At 39.7% G+C, this 19,099-nt stretch overlaps 2 protein-coding genes across 2 annotated transcripts; one reads left to right on the top strand and one right to left on the bottom strand.

Moving 5' to 3' along the window:
• Positions 1-2,086: 2,086 nt before the first annotated feature.
• LOC116223794 (type-2 ice-structuring protein) lies at positions 2,087-3,986 on the bottom strand. Its single transcript, XM_031581789.2, has 6 exons — positions 3,953-3,986; positions 3,747-3,837; positions 3,044-3,123; positions 2,816-2,941; positions 2,603-2,711; positions 2,087-2,268 (listed from the first exon to the last, which is right to left on the bottom strand). Exons 2-6 carry the CDS (start codon positions 3,802-3,804, stop codon positions 2,198-2,200), a joined length of 444 nt encoding a protein of 147 aa, XP_031437649.1. The 5' UTR covers positions 3,805-3,837; positions 3,953-3,986; the 3' UTR covers positions 2,087-2,197.
• An 11,091-nt stretch (positions 3,987-15,077) lies between these two features.
• LOC116223793 (type-2 ice-structuring protein-like) lies at positions 15,078-16,988 on the top strand. The gene is made up of 6 exons (XM_031581779.2): positions 15,078-15,139; positions 15,255-15,345; positions 15,950-16,029; positions 16,132-16,257; positions 16,362-16,470; positions 16,807-16,988. The coding sequence occupies exons 2-6, from the start codon at positions 15,288-15,290 to the stop codon at positions 16,875-16,877; spliced, it is 444 nt and encodes a 147-aa protein (XP_031437639.1). The 5' UTR covers positions 15,078-15,139; positions 15,255-15,287; the 3' UTR covers positions 16,878-16,988.
• The last annotated feature ends 2,111 nt before the right edge of the window (positions 16,989-19,099 follow it).

Here is a 19,099-nt window from a genome sequence, read left to right as displayed (position 1 = left end):
ACATTTCATATGGCATACATAGACACAATGTGCTTTGAGTGTAGGGATGACATAAAATTATCTAACATAAACAAACACACTTAGCAAAATAAATAAATACAAAAAATATATATATATGTATATACATGAAAATAAAAACAATAAAATGAAGTGTTAAAAACAAAGACCTATAGTCATGAATTAAAAGCTCTTTTAATTCCCTTTTTAAAAGAGAGCACTGATTGTGATGACCAGGCTATTCCAGAGGGTTGGGGCACAGTAACTAAAGGCACCATGTGCAGCATTTGTGTTTATTCTGGGGCTCGTGAGAAGACATTTACTGGAGGACCTTAGGCAACGTGCTGGATCATAAAAAGAATCGGAAATCTAGGGTGGGACAAGGCCGTTAAGTGATTTATAGACAAGAAGGAGTATTTTGAACTCAGTTCTTTGTTTTACAGGGAGCCAGTGAAGTGATTTAAGAACAGGGGTGATATGATTACATTTTGATGTTCTAGTGACTTTTCTAGCAGCTGCATTTTGGATAAGTTTAAGTTTGTTTAACATCTGTTTTGTTAGACCAGCATAGAGTGTGTTGCAGTAATCTAACCGACTTGAGATAAATGCATGAACTAATCTAGCAGAGAAGGAATACAGCAAATACATTTTAGTTTGCACAGTTTAGTCCGACTCAATGTTGACCATGACAATCCATGCCTTGTTCATGTTGATTGGCAGGATTCACGCCTAGAAATCTTCCTGGAAAAGTTCCTCCTGCATGATACGTAAAAGCTTTTAAAGTTAAACAGTTTTAGTGAGTGATTGATATGATGGACATCTGTGTGAAGTAGCCTACCATATGTTCAACGTGAAATCAAAATACATTTTACCATGAGGTTCACATTTATGGTTTTGAGATAAATGTCTATTTTTTTCAATTGTTTATTCTTTACTATTGGATATGTTAAATGGGGACACTGGCTGTACCAAATTACATGGAAATATATCAAGGGGGGTCAAGTTTATTAAGGACAGGGCAGAATAGGCTACTTGCAACATTCTGAAAATGACTATTCAGTATACAGCCCTCTTTTAAGTCCCTTACAACGCGATAAAATAGCCTTTGATGTAAAATACCTTCGAGAGAAAAGACTTACTCTTGCCTAAATGTTTTGGGGAAAATGGTCTTATCTTTTCTCATTTCAGATCTTTTTTTCAGTGTAACGTTGTATGGCATGTGACATGACCGCCTTTGGGCAAGAATGGGTTGCCAACATAGCTTGAGGGGCGTAAACCTCCTTTATAATGAAAACATAAATGCCATAAATCATTTGCTAAATAAACTAAGATCGAATTTACAGTTATATAGATTCAATAGTAGCACAAGAGGGACGGTAGAACGGCGGTTCTCAGTGATCTGATCAGGTCAGGTAGTGCAGAAAAAGGGAACGTTACACTCTTACTCACATTGACAGTCTAAAGAAAGTCTTATGTCGTTATTACACATTTTGAAAATTCGTTCTGAATTTTTGTTATTCTGTTATATGTAAACTATCATTGAAACAATGTTTTGGTTGTACGTCATTCTCATGGACGTGGCCATCTGACTGTCACTTCTCCGAATGGCTTGAAAACCTCAAGATTCTATCTATAAACTCTTTCCTAGAAGCACAGTAACTTTTGCTCACATGTTCTCTTTAAAACAGTGAACAAGTCATAGCCTATTCCAGCATGTTGATGTCCTTCAGTTAAGCCTTTTTATCCTTTCCCTTAATTCAGTTTCTTGTTCGGGACTGACATTACACAGTTAATGCACATTGTACAATACCCCATAAACTGGCATTTTTCATTATACAACGTGAACAACCGAATATAAGTTATACTTCATACACAGACCTAACAAGCAATGTTATTTGACTTTGTAGTTAAATCTGCATTACATAAGTAATGGGTCTCTGACATGTAGGAACAGAAAAGTCACATCACATTTGGATGATGTATCAATAATGGTGTATCTAATTTTTTTACATACATGTTGCCGTAATGCAGAGTGTGCACTCGAAGGAAGGTAGATGAACAGTAGACTTCTGACAGACTCACAGCCCAGTTTGTTTCAGCCTTTTATTTGACTTGATACATGAAAAACACAGAAGAGTATGCAAACATACACACAATCACGTGATTGATGGTGGTGGATGCCTCTGTGTCAGCTCAGGAATCATTTCAGTGGCTTGGCGCAGATTGATGAATGAAGATGCGTACAAGGTGTGTCATTCCAGCATTTTCCAACTGTAAACATCAAAAACACAGAAGTCAGGCAATTCTACACCAACCAAAACCTGAACGAGGCCACACTCACATCACTACTCACAGACAAAGACATAAGACAAAAGCTACGTATGAACTGAGGAACCAAAGCGATTCTAATGTGAAATGCAGAAAGTATTGATCTCAAGATCAACCTCAAGACAATTCGATTTTACTCTAAACAAAGCCGTGTATTATTTACTTCTGATTTTAACTGACAAAAATGCCATTAATTTACTAAATGTACAAAAACAACACTACTGCCTTCAGTCATTTAATAGTATGCTCTTAAGCAAAACAATGAGTTGTGACTTACTTCCAACATTCATCTGTATGCAGCACTCAGTTAAGGTAGTATCAGGTTGTGCAGCGCACCAGTCAGCATAATCCATACTTGTGCTATCCATCCAAAACCAACGGGTTGACTAAAAAACAGAAAAGAAAGAGTATAAGTATAATAAAATAGTGTATAATATAAATCATTCTCATTCTATCAGTACCATCAAAACATTGTGTAGTGAAAAATTACCACTTGGCAATCTGTGCCTCCAATCCATGATGGGATTAAGTCTGCACTTGTCAGCTCCTTAACAAACGTAGACTCTTCAAGGCTGTGAATGGATGCAAGGTTTGCCCCCTCCTTCATACAGCTTTCCTACAGTGGAGATGTGCAGTAAGACGAAGATGTCAAATAACCGAGCATGCAAGTCAATACCACCAGAACAGTTTCAAATCAATCTGAATCCATTCTGATTACCTGAGCGTCAGCCCAATGCAATTGTAATGGATTAAAAAGGAAACAGCGACCATTGAACATCTTCCAATCAGTGGGACATTCTGAGGACAAACAGAGAAGAATGAGTAACATGTCTGATCGCAGGAAGGGCAAGAGTGTTTAATCCTTTCATTTGTTTAACTGAAAGAGGTGTGAATCACAATTAATCACATTTGTTGTGCCTATATGAATGTGTACAGGATTGTTTTGTTGTGTTTTGCTTTTCTGTAAAGCACATCGTATTTTCATTGGAATTCAATGTGCATGAAGTTCTTGCTTACAACTACACAAAGCATGAACACAGTACTGCCAACTGAATGTAACAAATGAATGAGTTGATCTCTCCTGCTTTAGCTGACAAGTTGTCTGTCTCTCTCTTTGACTATTTTACATGCTATTTCCACTAAAATTATAGAATTATATGGCATAATCTATTTTTATATTGTAAAACAGAGGCAAAAAAGTCATATTCAAATCTTAACTCAATTTTGAACAAATTTCTAGTTTAGTGTGTTTTGTCTTTGTTATGCAGAATTGATTACCTTGGTTTTTGTTGCGTTAAATTACATATTTGTCAGCACATTATGTATTTGTGCATTTAATAATATGTACAATATATGGTTTCAGTGTTTGAATAAAGTTGCTTACAACTACACAAAAAAAATGTCTCCAGACTGATACTCACCATCAGCAGCCTTAGTCAGAGCCACGATGGCACAAACGAGTAGAGACACAGTCAGCATCCTGGTAGTGGAGATGACTTTGACCTTGATGACCTTCAACAAGAAAATACAGAGTGAGAAATAATCAGTGCAGGGGAGCCATGGTGACTGTGATGCTCCACAGGATGAAGAACACAAGACAATGAGAAAAAAGAGGCTGAGAGCAAACCTGCTGGAAAAATATCTTCTCTGTCTGCACAATTTCAGCCTGTTGCCTCTGTCTTCCTGTGTGGTACTGCTGGACAAGAAAAAGACCAGCTTTTATATACAGTTACTTAAATTTCACAATATTAGTATTCATTCAATAACCTTCATTGGTTCTTGTGGACACTGTTATCAGTTTGAATCCTGTCAACACATCAAAGGGCACCACATTGCACACCGTTGGTAAATATTTGCTAGGAGTACATTTCTGGAAGCTTTTATCCAAGGCTATTTACAGAAACTATAATGATTAATGATTATATGATTGAAACACATTTATATCTGACTGAACCTGATCATATTGCAAATTAGTAGTGGTTAAATAATAATGATAATATTATTATAATGATAATAATTCCTGATAACATTGTTTAACTTTTTACACAGGAATTTAAAATTGTATATCCATTGCTAGAGACAGTGGCCTGCTTTTGAGTGTAAGGCTGTTTTGAGTGTTTTGCTACATGTCTTACATTACTATGACATTTTGCCTGTTTGCTGCCTTAAAAAAATGTGACACAATAGAGTGGTCTCAGAGTCTGCATCTTACTGGGTCACATCAAAATGGAAATCTTAACTTGATGATGGCGCTAGATGAAAAGTTAAGAGATCACCAGAGTTATTAATTATCATCCTGGGGGGTGCGTAAATGTACAAAATGTCATGGCAATCCATCTGATAGTTCTGACATCTGACATTTCACTCAAAACCACAAGCATGAGGAAAAGTCAGGGAATCCTCAAAGTGATTATCCTCTGGGCTTAAATGTTATGGAAATCCATCTAGGAGCAGAAGAGGGCTGTAAATATTCACCCAAAGGGGTTGGAGTGACTTTAGGCTGAATGAGGTCTGAATTAGGTTGGAATAACATTTGATCTAAACATGAGCAAAAAAATATTTGAAATATTTGAACGACTCTCCTGGAACTCCAGTTGCAACTGGTAGAAACTTGACCACACATGAATATGAGGTGCACATGATTTGTTGTGGTCATTTTTGGTGCAGACTCCAGACTTTGGTTGCAGGAGGCCTTCCCAGGCAGGCAGTCCTATGGGTCAGATTTCGCTCGAAAAGGACTAGGACAGTGAAGAGATGACAGGAAATGAGGAAAGGGTTGAATATGACCCAGGGATGCCGCAGTTCATGGTCAGCCCCTTAAGGGTTGGGTTATGCCCGATCAGAACTAAAAATCTAAAGTTGTTCTAATTAATTAAGACCTTTGTCAGGTTTTTAATGGCACACACGACACACTGGAACACACACGTGCATATATGGAGGCGACACAGGACACACACACACACGCAGGTAGGCCTGAGGTCGCGGTGAATTTATTTTCTGCTTTTTCCCATCCTGGACCGTCCTTCCTCAAGGACCCCCCAGGAGAAGTGGGCAGCTTGTAGCACCCGGGGACCAAGTGAAGTGAACTGTCCATCTTTGGTCAGGGATGCACATGTCACATGATGCATGTTATTTTGCATGTTTTTTCTGTTTTTTAATTGTTCTGTGCGACGACACTGAAAGCTAGCTGTCATAGGGGGAGACGTGATAATCATTCAAATATGGGGATAACGGTGCACATTTTCAGACAGTCTCTCCTAGAAGGCATTCACAGTGTTGCACTGGGTTCTTCACATGAAAAGAGAGAAGTTCCAACCCTGGCTCATTTTTCACCTTCACACAGCTGGCCAATCACTGTGTAAAGTATGTGTGACCGGATTGTCGGTTTCAGAACGTTACAGAAATTGCAATCGGATGACGGACCAGTGTCGGGGAGGAGGTCTCCGAAGCTCTCTGACCATCGGACAAGCACTTACAGTTTTTCTCGATTGATTACATTCAAAAACTGGAACTTATGGCACAATGACCACAACCTGTAACTCATGTGCCAACTCCCTAAACCAATTCTGCTAAACTATAAGCACAATTATGTGCTTTAGACACAAATTTCAATTGTTAACCGCACTTTCTTCAAAACACAACACACAATTATCTGCTTTAGACACAAATTTCAATTGTTAACCACACTTTCTTCAAAACACTAAACACCATCCTCTCTACTTTGCACACTTCATCAATGCCAAAACCTCCTTGTGTTCAGACAGAACACACTGCTATTCAATTGGCAAAACTTCCATTTCAAAGGCTGTTGTGCAATTTGAAATCAAAGCTTTAGCAATATGATGGCCACAGGTTAGCTCCTGGTTTGGAGAACAATTGATGGCAACATTGAAGTGAGAGGTGATTAGAAAGGCAGAGGAGTGAGAGTAAGAGGAGGAGGAGGAGGAGGAGGAAGAGGATGAAGAGAAAGAGCAAGAAGGAGAGCCATTATCGCTGATGAGATTCGGGCCACTGTGGTCAGCCATATGGTCAACCATGGTTTGACCATGCAGGAGGCTGGCCATAGGGTTCAACCAAATATAAGCCGCTTCTCAGTTGCATCCATTCTCTGGACATTCAGAAGAGGGAATAGGTAAGAAACACTACTATGACAGGAAAACACTAGTTTGAATGCCTTATCAGGAGCATAGTATTCTTGTATTTTCCATTGTACTGTATCTGTAAAATTACGTAAACAAATACAAAGTGCAACCATTGATGACCAAGACATATTCCTAAACATCAATACAGTGAGCCTAGCCACAGTGGACTGTGTTCTAAGGCGGAACACCTTGAGAATAAAGCAGGTGTACAGGGTGCCTTTTGTCAGAAACTCCGACAGTCAAACAGTTATGCTATGACTATGTGCAAGTAAGTCATATACATTTTCACAACTGATTGCGTCCTATCAGCACTGACACATTACTGTACTGTATTGTAATCCAATCCAATGTTACAGTTTTTCTCGATTGCTTACACACATGAAGCATGCCTCGTTTTCTCAAAACTCTAAACACAAATCCCTAAACCACTCACACAAAATGCAACAACATTCACAACACTGTGTAGGTCTATTTCTGATAGCACATTGTCAATATTGTCTTGAGCTAGAACAGGATGCAGTAGTTTTTTGTCCTTTTTTATTTTACATTTTTCTTTCTTTTTTTTGTTGACTGTACTGGCCTATATCCTATTGTTTGTTCTGTGCAAATCATTTACACATTCACTTGTGTTTGCTGTGATGTATAGGCTACAGCACTTTTGGAAAAAATAAAGAAATATTTTAGTTGTTACTGTATATTTGTGTGTTGTTTTATATTTGCGTAAAAACATTATACAGTTATATTTTACTACAGGAGTAAGCGTATAGTAACATAATGTTCCTGATAAGGCCTTCATACTGGTGTTTTCCCATTTCATAGTAGTGTTTTCCATTGAGCACATCAGTGTTCAATCGATGCTTAGAATGTCTACTCATATAATGGGCTGTGTTTGTCATTAGAAAACAAAGTACCCTTTTGAGGTGACATAACACTGTTTTGAAAGCAAAGTTGCCTTTTGCAGGATGTATAAAGGGTTTTGCATTTTGTGTGAGTGGTTTTGGGATTTGTGTTTAGAGTTTTGAGGAAACGAGGCATGCTTTCAAAAAATGTGTGTTAGCAATTGAGAAAAACTGTAAGAAGGAGCATGCGGGCAGTTTAAGGCCTCTGGTGGTGAGATGTACGCTTGGACGTGGAGATGAGCCACACAGAGAATGATGAAAAAGGCCAGTTTATAAACGTTGAACCGATTTACAGTAATTGGATTCATGAGATGAAGTGAGGAGAGACTGAACCAGAGTGAATGGCTCGAACAAACCTGTTCATTTGTATGTTAACTTGATGGTCTAACATGACAAGACCTGCTTTCTTCTTCCTCTTCCTATTTCTGCCTTTTACAGTTGTTCACAGTTGTTAACACACAAAAAGCGAAAATTCGGCACAATTTGCACAACCTTCACTTCATGTACCAATCGCTCGACCCAATTTGGCACTACTTCATACTCCCTTATCTGCATTAGACTCTGATTTTCCTTGTTTACACTCTGATGTCAATTACACATCACCTTGTTGTCAAAACACTACACACAATGTTCAGTTGTTGCACACACTTCTCAAGTAAAATCTCAAAGCATCAACCTACAACACACAAATAGTCAAATCTCTAAACATTCAGGTCGGTTGAGCAATTTGCAATGAGAACTGCAGCATAAAAGTGCCTTGAGCCTCTGTTTTGTTTGGTAAACAATGGAGAACTTTGAAGAGATCAACAACCAGAGAAGGAGAGGGGTAAGAGTGAGAGGAGGAGGAAGAGGAGGACAAGAAGGACGGGGTCAAGGGGGAGGAGGAGTAGGAGGATAAGGAGGAGGAAGAGGGAGGAGGAGGAGGAGAAGAGGATGAGAATGGTCATCTCTAATGAGATTTGGGCCGCTGTGGTAGACCATGTGCTCAACCATGGTTTGAGCATGAGGGAGGCTGGCCAGAGTGTCCAACCAAATCTCAGCCGCTTCACAGTTGCTGCCATCATTAGAAACTTCAGGATGGAGAACAGGTACGAAATATATTTGCCTTGTAATACTTTATATCAATAGAATACATTGTGCTCACAGTATTTGTATTTTGCAGGACTGAAAGTGAACCACACCGTGGAGGAAGAACACACACTTTCACCGCCGAACAGGAGACTGAAATTGTAAATATGGTTTGTGAGAACAACGGGATCACACGGTTTACAGTACTGTACTGTTCTCTGTGTGTACCGAAATAAAACTTTTTTTGCTGCATATTTGTGTGCTGTTTTATGTTTGACTATGAAAAAAGTGGGCCTACACTGACATTTTACAAAAGGAGAAATGGCTCATTCTCCAGAGTCATTGTCATTCATATGGTGTGTTCCATTTCGATGATTGTGTTTTCTTTTTTGCACTGCAGTGTGCTCTAAATGCCTGGTAGTGTGCAGCACATGCTTAGTTGTGTGTACTCAATGAATGTATTTGTGTCTTTTGAAAATATGGCTGTGTGTACTAAATGAAAACACGAGTTCCATTTTGTGAACAGTTAAGAGATTTGATGGCAAAGAGTCATCTTGCAAAGGGAGTGTCAGGTTTAGCATTTTGTGTGTGAGGTTTTCAGTTTTCTGTGTGCAGTTTTGAGAAAGCCGTTATTGTTTTAAAAAACGTGTGTTAACAATTGTGAAAAACTGTAACATATCCAATAGTAAAGAATAAACAATTGAAAAAAATTGATATTTATCTCAAAACATATGGTAGGCTACTTCACACAGATGTCCATCATATCAATCACTCACTAAAACTGTTTTACTTTAAAAGCTTTTACGTATCATGCAGGAGGAACTTTTCCAGGAAGATTTCTAGGCGTGAATCCTGCCAATCAACATGAACAAGGCATGGATTGCCATGGTCAACATTGAGTCGGACTAAATTGTGCAAACTAAAATGTATTTGCTGTATTTCTTCTCTGCTAGATTAGTTCATGCATTTATCTCAAGTCGGTTAGATTACTGCAACACACTCTATGCTGGTCTAACAAAACAGATGTTAAACAAGTCACTAGAACATCAAAATGTAATCATATCACCCCTGTTCTTAAATCACTTCACTGGCTCCCTGTAAAACAAAGAACTGAGTTCAAAATACTCCTTCTTGTCTATAAATCACTTAACGGCCTTGCCCCACCCTAGATTTCCGATTCTTTTTATGATCCAGCACGTTGCCTAAGGTCCTCCAGTAAATGTCTTCTCACGAGCCCCAGAATAAACACAAATGCTGCACATGGTGCCTTTAGTTACTGTGCCCCAACCCTCTGGAATAGCCTGGTCATCACAATCGGTGCTCTCTTTTAAAAAGGGAATTAAAAGAGCTTTTAATTCATGACTATAGGTCTTTGTTTTTAACACTTCATTTTATTGTTTTTATTTTCATGTATATACATATATATATATATATATATATATATTAATTAATTCATTTTTTTTTGCTAAGTGTGTTTGTTTATTTTAGATAATTTAATGTCATCTCTTCACTCAAAGCACATTGTGTCTATGTATGCCATATGAAATGTGCTATATAAATAAACTTGACTTGACTTGACTTGCTGCTTGAGGTTGTATAAATAAAGATACAGACAGTCAATGCTTTCTGATCAAGAGCACAACCTTCTCTCTCAAATTGGCAGGTCAACTGACATTTGATTAGACTCTGAACGAGGTTCTGATGAGGTAACAATGTCACACTTTGGTTTCCTATCGCAGTTGGACTGCGATATAACAGATGGGACATGACGTAGTCACTGGAACCAATCGAAGCACTATTCGTACAATCCCTCTCCTGAGCCCGCCCCCTCAGGAGCCTGTAAGTAGGGATGGTCACTGTTGAATCGGTCTCTTCAGAAACTTCACTTCGAAGTGGTCAATCTAGACACTTTTTCTACGCTCTGCTAAGTTAAACTTTGTGTGCTTTTACTCTTTCGAGTTGGTGAGTTATTCGGGTTCTTTTACCCTCACTAGCTCTGAGTGCTACAAGTTCGACTTACTATTAAGAAAGTCGAGTCGCTATCCTAGCTAGTTCCCTATCGCAGTTGGACTGCGATATAACAGATGGGACATGACGTAGTTACTGGAACCAATCGAAGCACTATTCATTCACGCCGGAAGGCTGAGATTCGTCCAATCCCTCTCCTGAGCCCGCCCCCTCAGGAGCCTTTAAGTAGGGATGGCCACGGTCGAATTGGCCTCTTAAGAAACTTTGCTTCGAAGTGGTCAATCCAGACACTTTTCTACGCTCTGCTAAGTTAAACTTTGTGTGCTTTTACTTTTTCGAGTTGGCGAGTTATTCGGGTTCTTTTACCCTCACTAGCTCTGAGTGCTACAAGTTCAACTTACTGTTAAGAAAGTCGAGTCGCTATCCTAGCTAGTTAGCTGGCTAAGTCCCTGACTAGCCTGCTAGCTTCTTGCTACCCAACGTTCAGTTTCACTTTCTCATTTCAGATAATGTCCAGGCAGGCTTACCCCGACTGCGGGCACGCCAGAGACAAGGGCAGGGCCCACGCGGAGGCGGCTCTCAATGGCGACGACCCGGCCTGCGACATCTGTGCTAGCATGACGCTAGCAAGGGCCACCAAGCGTCTAGCGTACTGGGAACGCTCAGACGCTAAGAAGGCGACGCCAGCTCTGTCCGGGGAGATTCCCCCGGTAGGACTATGCGCTCCTTCGGCCCCAGGCAGCGTGGTGTCAGGCAACCGCTGTTTAGCCGCAGCCGCACCCGCTAGCCTGGTGGCCACGGACCACGAGGCGGTGGAGCTACCTCCTGGGTGCGAGGACCAGCCCATGCCAGAGCGGGACTTCGGCCTGGACAGTGAGAGTCTGCTCGACTTCTCGGACGAGCACGCCTCGGACGAGGAGGAGATGCAGCTTGAAATGGATGTGAAGCCGCGGGCAACCTCTCCCCCGTCTACATCCAGGACCTTGGGCCAGCAGCTCCACGAGGTGGCGCTGAGGGCGGCAAGCCACCTCGGTCTCCCCCTCCCTCCCCCTCCCAGCGTGCAGGCTTCGCTGCTGGATGGGGAGTTCTACGCTGGCCCATCCGTAGCAGCCCCCAGCCCCATCCCCTTCTTTGCGGAGGTGCATGGGGAGCTCACGACCACATGGGCCACTCCCTACTCGGGACGTGCCCCGGTGCCGGGCTTTGCTGCTTACCTCCACCTCGTCCGAGCCAAGGAGAGCGGCTACCTCTCCTTTCCACCGGTGGAGGACACGTTGGTGGGCTACCTCTCGCCCGCCTCTCCCACGATGCGCCTCGGCCAGAGACCCCTCCTGTCCACGCGAGTGGCCAGGCACCAGGCGGCTCTGGCCGAGAAGGCTTATTTGGCTGCTGGGCAGGCTGCGTGTTCAACGAACGAACGTGTACAGTGAGCACCCAAACAGCAAATTAAATCAATTAAATCATCAAGTCAAAATTTCCATTTTGATGAGACCCAGTAAGATGCATACTCTGAGACCACTCTATTGTGTCACATTTTTTTAAGGTAGCAAACAGGCAAAATGTCATAGTAATGTAAGACATGTAGCAAAACACTCAAAACAGCCTTACACTCAAAAGCAGGCTACTGGATATACAATTTTAAATTCCTGTGTAAAAAGTTAAACAATGTTATCAGTAAACACCAGATATTATCATTATTATTTAACCACTACTAATTTGCAATATGATCAGGTTCAGATATAATGCTATAAACACCTAGGTATCTGGCTAGATGATAGGCTGCCATTTAAATCTCATGTTCTTGACCTAGCTAAGAAGTGGGCTCTCTTTATAGAATTAGATCTCGGTTTACTTTTGAAAACCGAATGGCAATAGTGCAATCAACAATTTTGTCAGTTCTTGACTATGGTGACATTGTGTACATGTATGCTGCACCCTCTGCCTTAAAACTCCTGGACTCTGTATACCATAGTGCTATTCGCTTTGTCACAGGAGATGCTTTCAGGACCCACCATTGTAATTTATACAAGAATGTTGGTTGGTCCCCTTTAGCAGTCAGGAGGGAAAAACACTGTCTTTTATTTGTTTATAAAGCCTTAGTGGGAAAACTGCCTAATTATCTCATGTCACATTTTACATTAAAATCCATCTGTCATAACACACGGTCACAGAGCCTCATCTCCCTTGAAATCCCCCTTATCAAAACTAATATAGGTAAAATAGCTTTTAAGTTATTTGTTTCCCATAAATGGAACACTGTTCAAGAGGACTTGAAACTAACCCAGTATTTGTCTGTCAACCAATTTAAGAGCCTTTTAGATGCTAAGGATGTGCCTCAGTGCTGTTGTTTAAAAAAAAAAAAAATGTTTTACTTTATGTTATTTTTTTTATACCTAATTTCTGAGTTGTATAATGTGTTTTGTTTATTTATTTTGTCTGTTTTGTTTTGTTATGGTTTGTTCATTTATTGTTCATCTGTATTATGTAGCCTCAATCAGGACATTGCTGCAAAAGAGCCCTGTGCTCAGTCAATTGTCCCTGAATAAATAATGATGATGATGATGTACGTATGTGTTTCAATCATACAGTATAATCATTAATCATTATAGTCTCTGTAAATAGCCTTTCCTGTTGATACTCAGGTAAAAGCTGCCAGAGAATTTACTCCAATATTTACCCACGGCGTGCAATGTGGTGCCCAGGTCAACTGGTATTTGATTAGACTCTGAGCGCTCCGTGGAGGTTCTGATGAGGTAACAGTGTCACACTTTGGTTTTATATCATGAGCACCCAAACAGCAAATTAAATTCCATTTTGCTTTGATTATTTCATTTGAATACTGCAGCCCTGAACTTCTATTGCTACTCTGCTGGTTGTATTAAAAGGCAGAAATAGGAAGAGGAAGAAAAAAGCAGGTCTTGTCATGTTAGACCATCAAGTGAACATACAAATGAACAGGTTTGTTCGAGCCATTCACTCTGGTTCAGTCTCTCCTCACTTCATCTCATGAATCCAATTACTGTAAATCGGTTCAACGTTTATAAACTGGCCTTTTTCATCATTCTCTGTGTGGCTCATCTCCACGTCCAAGCGTAAATCTCACCACCAGAGGCCTTAAACTGCCCGCATGCTCCTTCTTAAGTGCTTGTCCGATGGTCAGAGAGCTTCGGAGACCTCCTCCCCGACACTGGTCCGTCATCCGATTGCAATTTCTGTAACGTTCTGAAACCGACAATCCGGTCACACATACTTTACACAGTGATTGGCCAGCTGTGTGAAGGTGAGAAATGAGCCAGGGTTGGAACTTCTCTCTTTTCATGTGAAGAACCCAGTGCAACACTGTGAATGCCTTCTAGGAGAGACTGTCTGAAAATGTGCACCGTTATCCCCATATTTGAATGATTATCACATCTCCCCCCTATGACAGCTGGCTTTCAGTGTGGTCGCACAGAACAATTAGAATTTTTTTTAGTTCTGATCGGGCATAACCCAACCCTTAAGGGGCTGACCATGAACTGCAGAATCCCTGGTTCATATTCAACCCTTTCCTCATTTCCTGTCATCTCTTCACTGTCCTAATCCTTTTCGAGCGGAATCCCACCCATAGGACTGCCTGCCTGGGAAGGCCTCCTGCAACATGCTCTGAAGGATCTGCTCCAGCCTAAGTCACGCAATCCACAGAAACTGAGTCTGCACCAAAAATTACAACAACAAATCATGTGCACCTCATATTCATGTGTGGTCAAGTTTCTACCAGTTGCAACTGGAGTCCACAGGGTTCCAGGAGAGTCGTTCAAATATTTCAAATATTTTTTGCTCATGTTTAGATCAAATGTTGTTCCAACCTAATTCAGACCTCATTCAGCCTAAAGTCACTCCGACCCATTTGGGTGAATATTTACAGCCCTCTTCTGCTCCTAGATGGATTTCCATAACATTTAAGCCCAGAGGATAATCACTTTGAGGATTCCCTGACTTTTCCTCATGCTTGTGGTTTTGAGTGAAATGTCAGATGTCAGAACTATCAGATGGATTGCCATGACATTTTGTACATTTACGCACCCCCCAGGATGATAATTAATAACTCTGGTGATCTCTTAACTTTTCATCTAGCGCCATCATCAAGTTAAGATTTCCATTTTGATGTGACCCAGTAAGATGCATACTCTAAGACCACTATAGAGACCACTCTATTGTGTCACATTTTTTTAAGGCAGCAAACAGGCAAAATGTCATAGTAATGTAAGACATGTAGCAAAACACTCAAAACAGCCTTACACTCAAAAGCAGGCCACTGTCTCTAGCAATGGATATACAATTTTAAATTCCTGTGTAAAAAGTTAAACAATGTTATCAGGAATTATTATCATTATAACAATATTATCATTATTATTTAACCACTACTAATTTGCAATATGATCAGGTTCAGATATGTGTTTCAATCATATAATCATTAATCATTATAGTTTCTGTAAATAGCCTTGGATAAAAGCTTCCAGTGTGCAATGTGGTGCCCTTTGATGTGTTGACAGGATTCAAACTGATGACAGTGTCCACAACAAGAACCAAGGTTATTGAATTCATTGAATTGAAGGTTATCGAATGAATACTAATATTGTGAAATTTAAGTAACTGTATATAAAAGCTGGTCTTTTTCTTGTCCAGCAGTACCACACAGGAAGGCAGAGGCAACAGGCTGAAATTGTGCAGACAGAAGAGAAGATATTTTTTCAGCAGGTTTGCTCTCAGCCTCTTTTTTCTCATTGTCTTGTGTTCTTCATCCTGTGGAGCATCACAGTCACCATGGCTCCCCTGCACTGATTATTTCTCACTCTGTATTTTCTTGTTGAAGGTCATCAAGGTTAAAGCCATCTCCACTACCAGGATGCTGACTGTGTCTCTACTTGTTTGTGCCATCGTGGCTCTGACTAAGGCTGCTGATGGTGAGTATCAGTCTGGAGAAAATTTTTTTGTGTAGTTGTAAGCAACTTTATTCAAACACTGAAACCATATATTGTACATATTATTAAATGCACAAATACGTAATGTGCTGACAAACATGTAATTTAACGCAACAAAAACTAAGGTAATCAATTCTGCATTACAAAGACAAAACACACTAAACTAGAAATGTGTTTTGAATGACTTTTTTGCCTCTGTTTTACAATATAAAAATATATTATGCCATATAATTCTATAATTTCAGTGGAAATAGCATGTAAAATAGTCAAAGAGAGAGACAGACAACTTGTCAGCTAAAGCAGGAGAGATCAACTCATTAATTTGTATCATTCAGTTGGTAGTACTGTCTTCATGCTTTGTGTAGTTGTAAGCAAGAACTTCATGCACATTGAATTCCAATGAAAATACTATGTGCTTTACAGAAAAGCAAAACACAGCAAAACAATCCTTTACACATTAAAATAGGCACAACAAATGTGATTAATTGTGATTCACACCTCTTTCAGTTAAACAAATGAAAGGATTAAACACTCTTGCCCTTCCTGCGATCAGACATGTTACCCATTCTTCTCTGTTTGTCCTCAGAATGTCCCTCTGATTGGAAGATGTTCAATGGTCGCTGTTTCCTTTTTAATCCATTACAATTGCATTGGGCTGACGCTCAGGTAATCAGAATGGATTCAGATTGATTTGAAACTGTTCTGGTGGTATTGACTTGCATGCTCGGTTATTTGACATCTTCGTCTGACTGCACATCTCCACTGTAGGAAAGCTGTATGAAGGAGGGGGCAAACCTTGCATCCATTCACAGCCTTGAAGAGTCTACGTTTGTTAAGGAGCTGACAAGTGCAGACTTAATCCCATCATGGATTGGAGGCACAGATTGCCAAGTGGTAATATTTCACTACACAAGGTTTTGATGGTACTGATAGAATGAGAATGATTTATATTATACACTATTTTATTATACACATACTCTTTCTTTTCTGTTTTTTAGTCAACCCGTTGGTTTTGGATGGATAGCACAAGTATGGATTATGCTGACTGGTGCGCTGCACAACCTGATACTACCTTAACTGAGTGCTGCATACAGATGAATGTTGGAAGTAAGTCACAACTCATTATTTTGTTTAAGAGCATACTATTAAATGACTGAAGGCAGTAGTGTTGTTTTTGTACATTTTGTAAGTTAATGGCATTTTTGTCAGTTAAAATCAGAAGGAAATAATACACATGGCTTTGTTTAGAGTAAAATCGAATTGTCTTGAAGTTGATCTTGAGATCAACACTTTCTGCATTTCACATTAGAATCGCTTTGGTTCTTCAGTTCATACGTAGCTTTTGTCTTTTGTCTTTGTCTGTGAGTAGTGATGTGAGTGTGGCCTCGTTCAGGTTTTGGTTGGTGTAGAATTGCCTGACTTCTGTGTTTTTGATGTTTACAGTTGGAAAATGCTGGAATGACACACCTTGTACGCATCTTCATTCATCAATCTGCGCCAAGCCACTGAAATGATTCCTGAGCTGACACAGAGGCATCCACCACCATCAATCACGTGATTGTGTGTATGTTTGCATACTCTTCTGTGTTTTTCATGTATCAAGTCAAATAAAAGGCTGAAACAAACTGGGCTGTGAGTCTGTCAGAAGTCTACTGTTCATCTACCTTCCTTCGAGTGCACACTCTGCATTACGGCAACATGTATGTAAAAAAATTAGATACACCATTATTGATACATCATCCAAATGTGATGTGACTTTTCTGTTCCTACATGTCAGAGACCCATTACTTATGTAACGCAGATTTAACTACAAAGTCAAATAACATTGCTTGTTAGGTCTGTGTATGAAGTATAACTCATATTCTGTTGTTCACGTTGTATAATGAAAAATGCCAGTTTATGGGGTATTGTACAATGTGCAATAACTGTGTAATGTCAGTCCTGAACAAAAAACTGAATTAAGGGAAAGGATAAAAAGGCTTAACTGAAGGACATCAGCATGCTGGAATAGGCTATGACTTGTTCACTGTTTTAAAGAGAACATGTGAGCAGAAGTTACTGTGCTTCTAGGAAAGAGTTTATAGATAGAATCTTGAGGTTTTCAAGCCATTCGGAGAAGTGACAGTCAGATGGCCACGTCCATGAGAATGACGTACAACCAAAACATTGTTTCAATGATAGTTTACATATAACAGAATAACAAAAATTCAGAACGAATTTAATGTAATAACGACATAAGACTTTCTTTAGACTGTCAATGTGAGTAAGAGTGTAACGTTCCCTTTTTCTGCACTACCTGACCTGATCAGATCACTGAGAACTGCCGTTCTACCGTCCCTCTTATGCTACTATTGAATCTATAGAACTGTAAATTCGATCTTAGTTTATTTAGCAAATGATTTATGGCATTTATGTTTTCATTATAAAGGAGGTTTACGCCCCTCAAGCTATGTTGGCAACCCATTCTTGCCCAAAGGCGGTCATGTCACATGCCATACAACGTTACACTGAAAAAAAGATCTAAAATGAGAAAAGATAAGACCATTTTCCCAAAAACATTTGGGCAGGAGTAAGTCTTTTCTCTCAAAGGTATTTTACATCAAAGGCTATTTTATCGCGTTGTAAGGGACTTAAAAGAGGGCTGTATACTGAATAGTCATTTTCAGAATGTTGCAAGTAGCCTATTCTGCCCTGTCCTTACAGTTTTTCTCGATTGCGTTGGCACATTTTTCCATTCACTGTTTACTTTTTCAAAACAGCTCACACACAGCCCTTAACAGAAGCTGAAACGACCAAAACACTTTATGATGTTTGCAGAATGACACCACCTTCTCAAAACTTATCACACACCCATCAAAACCAAACATTTCCATCAAAACCTACAATTTGTGCTCAATTGAAAATGTATGTTTTCTCATTTATTTAACAATGGATAACAAAACTCAAACTACAGCTATCAATATCAACCTCTGAAACCATCACTTCAACTTCTGTGCAACACCCTCACAGTATTGACTATTTTACCACTGACAACATACTACAATTTGGGTTTTGTACTGAGCACTCTTACTTAGGGAATATACTGTCAGAAAGTATTTGAAATCTGAAAATGTGTATACAGAAAAATATTGTAGTTCTGTTTTTGTATTGCTACATGTAAATACTATAAAAGATATTCTAAATAAGGACCTGTCAACACCATTGATTTACATTTGTTCTACTGTGTACAAAATGGCAAAGATTCTGACACAAAAATATTTATTGCAGTCATTTTTCCACATTAGATGTAGATACTGTAAGAAGTCAAAATGACAGGTTTCAATTTACAGTAAAAAGGTCAAATCTGTTCTGCAGTGAACATTCTCCCCCTGCCACCAGTGTGGGCCAGTGTGTTGATTCTGTAAAAATAGTGCAATAGGCTGTAAATATACAGTAATCAGACTTCTACCGTGTATGTTGTAAATTACTTTAGTGAAACTATAGTACTACATTGTATTGTGGCAACACACTTTACAAAAGTATAGAAATGGTTGTTGCCAAGAGTGCAAATACAGTGAAACACAGTACAGTAAATTGACTGCAAAGTGTCATTGTCATTGCCGAACGGCTCAGGTATGGCTGAACCCTTTGGCCAGCCTCTCTCATGGAGATGTCATGATTGACTACGTGAACAATGACTGTTGCCCTACAGTAATTTCATTAGAGCATCATACACGAATGCCACGTCCCCTGACAG

Source organism: Clupea harengus, chromosome 15 (genome assembly GCF_900700415.2).
Source record: "Clupea harengus chromosome 15, Ch_v2.0.2, whole genome shotgun sequence".
NCBI lineage: Eukaryota > Metazoa > Chordata > Actinopteri > Clupeiformes > Clupeidae > Clupea > Clupea harengus.
This window is presented reverse-complemented; position numbering and strand designations above follow the sequence as displayed.